General features: G+C 36.6%; 2 protein-coding genes across 42 annotated transcripts in view; one reads left to right on the top strand and one right to left on the bottom strand.

The window, feature by feature from the left end:
- The window catches only part of LOC107492417 (negative regulator of systemic acquired resistance SNI1), a 148,866-nt gene that overhangs the window by 77,227 nt on the left and 62,369 nt on the right, over positions 1 to 9,270 (bottom strand). The gene's annotated exons all lie outside the window — the stretch shown is intronic.
- Positions 1 to 9,270, top strand: part of LOC107492418 (very-long-chain aldehyde decarbonylase CER3-like) — a 56,640-nt gene that overhangs the window by 11,367 nt on the left and 36,003 nt on the right. Inside the window, exon 5 of one of the 2 annotated variants that reach the window (XM_052263224.1) lies at positions 444 to 704. The exons of the other annotated variant lie outside the window; for it this stretch is intronic. Within the exon in view, the coding sequence (XP_052119184.1) occupies positions 444 to 474 (31 nt within the window). The 3' untranslated portion in view covers positions 475 to 704. Of the gene's footprint in view, positions 1 to 443; positions 705 to 9,270 lie in introns of those variants that run through there. 2 annotated transcript variants of the gene reach the window in all.

Below are 9,270 nucleotides of genomic sequence, written 5' to 3'. Positions count from 1 at the left end.
ACCCATTAATAACAATAAGATACACCCATTGATAACAGTAAGATACACCCATATATATGACTCAGATACACCCAAAGATATTAACAAGATACACCCATTGATTACAGTGAGATACACCCATAGATATTATTCAGATACATCCATATAGATATCAGTCAGATATCACTCAACGATGCTTCAATATCAAGCCACATTACAAGGTTAAGCAGTATACACCCCCAATCTAAGGAATAAACCCCCAAAAATCAACAAAAATAGCAGGAGAACTTAGAATAACAACGTAGAACGACGTAGAACTTAGAACAACGACGTAGAACTTAGAATAGTGTAACAAAGAAGCAAGAATAATAGTAAACCCTAGAAGAACGACGTAAAAGAAAAGTAAAATATACAGGAATCTTAATAAACTTACGTTGAGTATTGTTGCTTTGTTTTCTCTTCAGATTCTTCATGGAGAGTTTGATGGTGTTTTGATGGAGGTTTCGAACAACGATTTATATATTTTGAACTTTGATTTTCGCTCGAAAATGGGACGGTTTCCTTGTTTTCAAAGCGCTTTGAGAAGTGGAAGAAGTGGAAGAAGTGGAAGAGTCTGCCATATGTAACCGTTCGAGTGTTGAGGGCGTGATTTTGACGCGCCATGTTATTTCTCTTCATGCGCGTGAGTTCTATTTGGGTTGGGCCAACTTGTAAGCTTGTAAACTTGTATGTGTAGCAGGCCCGTCTTAATTATATCTAAAAAAATATTTTAACTATGTGTTTATTAATCTTTTATTTTGAACTATTAATTTTTAAGGATAAAATATATTTTTTGTCTCTCATATTTACAATCTTTTTAAAAAAATACTCCAAACCTAAAATTTTATTCAATTTTGTATCTAGCATTTTCGATTCATTCAATTTTGCCTCTAATATTTTTTATTTGTGTCAAAACTATCATTAAAAATTTTCAATTTTATCCTTAACAGTTTACGTCAAGTTAACATCTAGGTAATTTTGACATAAATTAAAAATGTTAAGGCATTAAAATTTTCAAAGAACATGACTTAGAAAAGCAATAACAAATTAAAACTAAAATTGAAAATAAAAACCTAATATTCCTTAGTATTTAAAAAGGGAAAAAATTATGTAGTGGCACTGGCATGCCTCAGAACATAGTTATTAAAACTATATCGGATCGACTGGTTTGATTAAAAAATCGGTGAATCAAATTCTAAATTAATTAGGTCCAACATTCTTAAAGTGTTAACAGAACATAATATCATTTCTTATCATTTGGTAAATTTATATTTATCTATACTATAATATTTATGAAATTATAATATATTACAAAAGTTTAACATACCTCTAGAGAAGTTGAGATATTGGTCTGGAAAGAGGGATTTATCTCGGGAAATAATTCAAGTACTCGATGCTGAAATCAAATGAAACAAAAAATATAATAGTTTTAGTTCTTATTTATATTTTTGGTACTTTCAAATAAATATGACCAAACTAATTAACTTAAAATACAGGAAAGCAATAACAAATTAAAACCAAAATTGAAAAAAAAAATAAAAAATGTTATTATAGTATTTAGAAAGTAACGGACGATTACTATTTTCTTTGGTATTTGTAAAATAAATTAATATTTTTCACTAAAAATATTTAATATTCTTTAGGGAGCGACCATGATATAAATACCAAAAATTATTTAAATTTATATATTTGTGGTGACATATCTTAGAGTATAATTGTTAAAATGGACCAAACATTTGATCCAAAAACTGATAAATCAGACGTTAAACTAATCCGATCCAATATTCTAAAAATATTAACAGAACATAATATAGAAAATTAACACACCTGTGAAAGGTTTGAGGTAGGCAACTGAAAAGAGCGATTTGGCAATTCGGCATCATCATGAAAATTAGGTTCACATGGCTGAGATCAAATGAAAAAAAAAATATAATAGTTTTAGTTCTTATTCTTATTTTTGGTACAAATTGAATATATAGCTACATTTATTGTAGGACACTTAAAATGTCTCTATTTAATAATACTGTGACACTTTTGCATCAAATTTTTTAACGGTCACTAGTTACTATACTGAGTAGATCTCCCACTCTTTTTCATTTATAGATCTACTTCCTATTTCTTCCACTCTATTATTCACGCTCGTTTGATATGAGGAGAAGAGAAGAGATGAGAAAGTATCATCACAGCATAGCTTTCACCACACTGCAGTTTGCGTTCGCCGATAGCCGTCGCCCTTCTCTTCCCCTCTTTTACGAGTATGAACCCTAATCTATTCTGTTCTTTTCATATTCTGCAGTGAAATCGCGATCTGATCATTCTAATTCAGAGCTCTCGCAACAGAGCAACCAAAACTTTCATGGATTTCGAATCAATCACTCAGGCCATGGATGGTATATCTTTCTTCTTTCTTTTTCATGTTTTTTTATTTTTATATCTATGATACACATAATCTCCCTCCAGGGAGCAAATTTGCAAATTTAGGGTTCAGGAGGATCAAATTTGTGTATAATCATAATTGAAATTTGAAAATAGGGGATACTATGACTTTGTTATGCCTTATACGAATTTGTTAGTATTGAAGTTTCTTGACTTTTATATATAATTGAAGATGTCTCCTTGTATTTTATTCTTGCCTAATGTTTTATATCAATAGAGTATGAGGGTTCCAAAGAAGATGCTGTAGTTCAATGTTGAGGATGTGTTTACTTCATAAAGAGGATCCACTAAGACACTTGGAAATTTCGACAAGGTTTCAAATTCTGTTCAGATTAATTTTTTTCTTCTAGAATGTTTAATTTTATAATCTCCCATTGATGTATTTATTCTGAGTATTGAAAAAGCAAGAATAGCATTATGCTGAATCTACATATATAGCTGAAGGGGCTCATAACAGTAGTAAGGTTATGTGTTACTCTTAGCTTAGATGTAAGTTGAATGAGATGAATGAGTATAAATTTTCTATGGCGATTATTTGTAACATTTTTCACTTGATGCTTTATTTGTTTCTTGTTACTGTTGTTATTATTACTTATTAGTACTGCTACTATTGTTAATTATTAAATTTTTCTATCCATTTGGGTATTTGAATGATGAATTTAAGCGTTTCCTGTCAAAGAGTGTTATCAGATGCAGAATAGATTGCTCATATTCCTTATTGTTTCCTAAAAAAATAATATAAAGATATAACATATAATTTGACTGACTTGTATAAATCAAATCACTTTTATATTTTGAACTTAGATAAATTAAATGTCACTTTTATATATACACTTCATAATGGTTATCTCATGAGGCAGATTTCAACTGAAGAGGTATTAACGACAGATTTTTATTGTTAAAGTACTCCTCCTATGTGTATGTTTTAGAAGAAAAAAAACTCACTTGCATATTTAATATGAAAAAAGTTTGCAGAGTGGTCCAAGTTCTAAAAGTCCTATGTGTATTTTGCGGCTGTAGTTAGAAGAATCAACAAATCAGGAACTAAATCAGAGGATTCCATTGTTCAAACTTCCCACCAAGATCCTTGATTTGTATTTCTTGGATAAGCATCCGAATAAATAAAATAAAAGTAATGCTTCTAATTAACATACACGTAATATAAATGATAAAGTTTATTGTTTTTATGGTCATGAAAATATGAAAAATGATTGTTTATATAAATTCCTATGATACTTAACGGGCTGAGATACAGGCTGACCCTGTAACCTCCAGAACCCAAGTTAGTTTACTCAGCCCTATATCCTGGCCTTCTGGCTCGCATTATTACCAAAAATAGTACTAAACAAAATATTTTGTATTATTTTTTCTATGAACACCTGAAAGAGAGAAAAGGAAGGTACTGAACATTATGAAAGCAAGACATTAAACTGATCTGTTCTAACATTTTAAAAAATTTTAACATACTAGTAGCTGGTCTAGGATAGTCGTCTGATAATAGTGATCTGACGATTCAAGAGATGAACGAACTACTTGATTTTCAAATTGACCTTAGAATCAAATAAAAAAAAGTTAAATATAAATACTTTTGAATATATTTAAATAAATAATTTTAAAAATGTATAAAAAAATTCAAAATATAAATATGGCTTTTTATTGTTTAACAACATATAGTAACTTGCTTGGTGATAAGACCCGCTAAGACTAGTATCTGATTGATGAGGATGGACGCCCTCCATCTCAAAATACAACACCTGAAGCACTTAAAAAACATTACTTAAAGTTATTGAAAAATGCTACAAGGCCTAGATATTTCAAAATAGAAAAATCTGTGTGAGTGCTTACCTGAGATCGACGGCGACTGGGAAATGGAAAAGAGGCCACCTATTTGGCTGCCTTTCGTGCTTAGAAGAGTGAGGACTTGAGAGAGACTTCTCTATGGCATAAAAAGGAAATAGTTGGAATACTATCTTTTTGAGTTCAAGGACGTGATCGCGGACGGAGATCGACTCACAAAATGCAGCAGCTTGAGCGACTATGAGAGGCAGTGTGAGTGACTTTGAGAGGGAAGAGTAATCGTCTCTCAGAGAAATGAGAAAATACAGGTGACTAATGTAATATGGAACCAGTAGCTAGAGCGATTATGAGAGGTAGAGTGAGTGACTATGAGAGGGAAGCATAATCGTCTCTGAGAGAAATGAGAAATGCATGTGAATAATGTAATATGGAATCAGCAGCTTGAGCGACTATGAGAGGCAGTGTGAGTGACTATGAGAGGGAAGAGTAATCGTCTCTGAGAGAAATGAGAAAATGTAGGTGAGTAATGTAATATGGAACCAGCAGCTTGAGAGACTATGAGAGACAGTATGAGTGACTATGAGAGGGAAGAGTAATCATCTCTAAGAGAAATGAGAAAATGCAGGAGAGTAATGTAACATGGAACCAACAGCTTGGGCGACTATGAGAGGCAGTGTGAGTGACTATGAGAGGAAAGAGTAATTGTCTCTGAGAGAAATGAGAAAATGCAGGTGAGTAATGTAATATGGAACCAGCAGCTTGGGCGACAATGAGAGGCAGTGTGAGTGACTATGAGAGGGAAGAGCAATCGTCTCTGAGAGAAACGAGAAAATGCAGGCGAGTAATGTAATATGGAACCAGCAGCTTGAGTGACTATGAGAGGCAGTGTGAGTGGCTATGGGAGGGAAGAGTAATCATCTCTGAAAGAAATGAGAAAATGCAGGCGAGTAATGTAATATGGAACTAGCAGCTTGAGCGACTATGAGATGCAACGTGAGTGACTATGAGAGGAAAGAGTAATCGTCTCTGAGAGAAATGAGAAAATGCAGGTGAGTAATGTAATATGGAACCAGCAGCTTGAGTGACTATGAGAGGCAGTGTGAGTGACTATGAGATGAAAGTGTAATCGTCTCTGAGAGAAATGAGAAAATGCAAGTGAGTAATCTAATATGGAACAAGCAGCTTGAGCGACTATTAGAGGCAGTGTGAGTGACTATGAGAGTGAAGAATAATCGTCTCTGAGAGAAATGAAAAAATGCAGATGAGTAATGTAATATGGAACCAGCAGCTTGAGCGACTATGAGAGGCAGTGTGAGTGACTATGAGAGACAAGAATAATCGTCTCTAAAAGAAATGAAAAAATGCAAGTGAGTAATGTAATATGGAACCAGTAGCTTGAGCGACTATGATAGGCCGTGTGAGTGACTATGAGAGGAAAGAGTAATCATTTCTGAGAGAAATGAGAAAATGCAGGTGAGTAATGTAATATGGAACCAGCAGCTTGGGCGACTATGATAGGCAGTGTGAGTGACTATGAGAGGGAAGAGTAATCGTCTCTGAGAGAAATGAGAAAATACAGGCGAGTAATGTAATATGGAACCAGAAGCTTGAGCGACTATGAGAGGCAGTATGAGTGACTATGAGTGGGAAGAGTAATCATGTCTGAGAGAAATGAGAAGATGCAGGCGAGTAATGTAATATGGAACCAGCAGCTTGAGCGACTATGAGAGGCAGTTTGAGTGACTATGAGAGGGAAGAGTAATCGTCTCTGAGAGAAATGAAAAAATGCAGGTGAGTAATGTAATTTGGAACCAGCAGCTTGAGCGACTATAAGAGGCAGTGTGAGTGACTATGAGAGGGAAGAGTAATCGTCTCTGAGAAAAATGAGAAAATGCAGGCGAGTAATGTAATATGGAACCAGCAGCTTGAGCGACTATGAGAGGCAGTGTGAGTGAGTATGAGAGGGATGAGCGACTATGAGAGGCAGTGTGAGTGAGTATGAGAGGGAAAAGTAATCGTCTCTGAGAGAAATAAGAAAATGCAGCTGAGTAATGTAATATGGAACTAGCAGGTTGAGCGACAATGAGAGGCAGTGTGAGTGACTATGAGAGGGAAGGGTAATCGTCTCTGAGAGAAATGAGAAAATGCAGGTGAGTAATGTAATATGGAACCAGCAGCTTGGGCGACTATGATAGGCAGTGTGAGTGATTATGACAGGGAAGTGTAATCGTCCCTGAGAGAAATGAGAAAATGCAGGTGAATAATGTAATATGGAACCAGTATCTTGAGCGACTATGAGAGGTAGTGTGAGTGACTATGAGAGGGAAGAGTAATCATATCTGGAGAAATGAGAAAATGCAGGCGAGTAATGTAATATGGAACCATCAGCTTGAGCGACTTTGAGACAATGTGAGTGACTATGAGAGGGAAGAGTAATCGTCTCTGAGAGAAATGAGAAAATGCAGGTGAGAAATGTAATATGGAACCAGCAGCTTGAGCGACTATGAGAGGCAGTGTGAGTGACTATGAGATGGAAGAGTAATCGTTTCTGAGATAAATGAGAAAATGCAGGTGAGTAATGTAATATGGAACCAGCGGCTTGAGCGACTATTAGAGGCAGTGTGAGTGGTTATGAGAGGGAAGAGTAATCATCTCTGAGAGAAATGAGAAAATGCATGTGAGTAATGTAATATGGAACCAGCAGGTTGAGCGACTATGAGAGGCAGTGTGAGTGACTATGAGAGGGAAGAGTAAACGCCTCTGAGAGAAACAAGAAAATGCACGTGAGTAATGTAATATGGAACCAACAGTTTAAGCGACTAAGAGAGGTAGTGTGAGTGACTATGAGAGGGAAGAGTAATCGTCTCTGAGAGAAATGAAAAACTGCAGGTGAGTAATGTAATATGGAACCAGCAGCTTGAGTGACTATGAGAGGCAGTGTGAGTGACTATGAGAGGGAAGAGTAATCGTCTCTGAGAGAAATGAGAAAATGCTGGTGAGTAATGTAATATGAAACCAGCAGCTTGAGCGACTATGAGAGGCAGTGTGAGTGACTATGAGAGGGAAGAGTAATCATCTCTGAGAGAAATGAGAAAATGCAGGTGAGTAATGTAATTTGGAACCAGCAGCTTGGGCGACTATGAGAGGCAGTGTGAGTGACTATGAGAGGGAAGAGTAATCGTCTCTGAGAAAAATGAGAAAATACAGGCGAGTAATGTAATATGGAACCAGCTCTGGAACCAGCAGCTTGAGCGACTTTGAGAGGTAGTGTGAGTGACTATGGGTGGGAAGAATAATCGTTTCTGAGAGAAATGAGAAAATGCAGGCGAGTAATGTAATATGGAACTAGTAGCTTGAGCGACTATGAGAGGCAGTGTGAGTGACTATGAGAGGAAAGAGTAATCGTCTCTGAGAGAAATGAGAAAATACAGGTGAGTAATGTAATATGGAACCAGTAGCTTGAGTGACTATGAGAGGCAGTGTGAGTGACTATGAAAGGGAAGTGTAATCGTCTCTGAGAGAAATGAGAAAATGCAGGTGAGTACTCTAATATGGAACAAGCAGCTTGAGCGACTATTAGAGGCAGTGTGAGTGACTATAAGAGTGAAGAATAATCGTCACTGAGAGAAATGAAAAAATGCAGGTGAGTAATGTAATATGGAACCAGCAGCTTGAGCGACTACGAGAGGCAGTGTGAGTGACTATGAGAGAGAAGAATAATCGTCTCTTAAAGAAATGAGAAAATGCAGGTGAGTAATGTAATATGGAACCAGCAGCTTGAGCGACTATGATAGGCAGTGTGAGTGACTCTAAGAGGGAAGAGTAATCGTCTCTGAGAGAAATGAGAAAATGCAGGTGAGTAATGTAATATAGTACCAGCAGCTTGAGCGACTATGAGAGGCAGTGTGAGTAACTATGAGAGGGAAGAGTACTCGTCTCTGAAAGAAATGAGAAAATGCAGGTGAGTAATGTAATATGAAACCAGCAGCTTGAGCGACTATGAGAGGCAGTGTGAGTGACTATGAGAGGGAAGAGTAATCGTCTCTGAGAAAAATGAGAAAATGCAGGTGAGTAATGTAATATGGAACCAGCAGCTTGAGCGACTATGAGAGGCGGTTTGAGTGACTATGAGAGGGAAGAGTAATCGTGTCTGAGAAAAATGAGAAGATGCAAACGAGTAATGTAATATGGAACCAGCAGCTTGAGCGACTATGAGAAGCAGTTTGAGTGACTATGAGAGGGAAGAGTAATCGTCTCTGAGAGAAATGAAAAAATGCAGGTGAGTAATGTCATATGGAACTAGCAGCTTGAGCAACTATGAGAGGCAGTGTGAGTGACTATGAGAGGGAAGGGTAATTCTCTCAGAGAAAAATGAGAAAATACAGGCGAGTAATGTAATATGAAACCAGCAGCTTGAGCGACTATGAGAGCCAGTGTAAGTGAGTATGAGAGGGAAGAGTAATCGTCTCTGAGAGAAATGAGAAAATGCAGGTGAGTAATGTAATATGGAACCAGTAGCATGAGCGACTATAATGGGCAGTGTGAGTGACTATGAGAGGAAAGAGTAATCATTTCTGAGAGAAATGAGAAAATTCAGGTGAGTAATGTAATATGAAATCAGCAGCTTGGGTGACTATGATAGGCAGTGTGAGTGACTATGAGAGGGAAGAGTAATCGTCTCTGAGAGAAATGAGAAAATGCAGGCGAGTAATGTAATATGGAACCAGCAGCTTGAGCGACTATGAGACAGTGTGAGTGACTATGAGAGGGAAGAGTAATCGTCTCTGAGAGAAATGAAAAAATGCAGGTGAGTAATGTCATATGGAACTAGCAGCTTGAGCAACTATGAGAGGCAGTGTGAGTGACTATGAGAGGGAAGTGTAATCGTCTCTGAGAGAAATGAGAAAATGCAGGTGAGTAATGTAATATGGAACCAGCAGCATGAGTGACTATGAGAGGCAGTGTGAGTGACTATGAGAGGGAAGTGTAATCGTCTCTGAGAGAAATGAGAAAATGCAG

The sequence above is a fragment of the Arachis duranensis genome, chromosome 6, assembly GCF_000817695.3.
Source record: "Arachis duranensis cultivar V14167 chromosome 6, aradu.V14167.gnm2.J7QH, whole genome shotgun sequence".
NCBI classification, from domain to species: domain Eukaryota; kingdom Viridiplantae; phylum Streptophyta; class Magnoliopsida; order Fabales; family Fabaceae; genus Arachis; species Arachis duranensis.
Note: the sequence above shows the minus strand (reverse complement) of the source record. Positions and strands in the feature narration are given on the sequence as shown.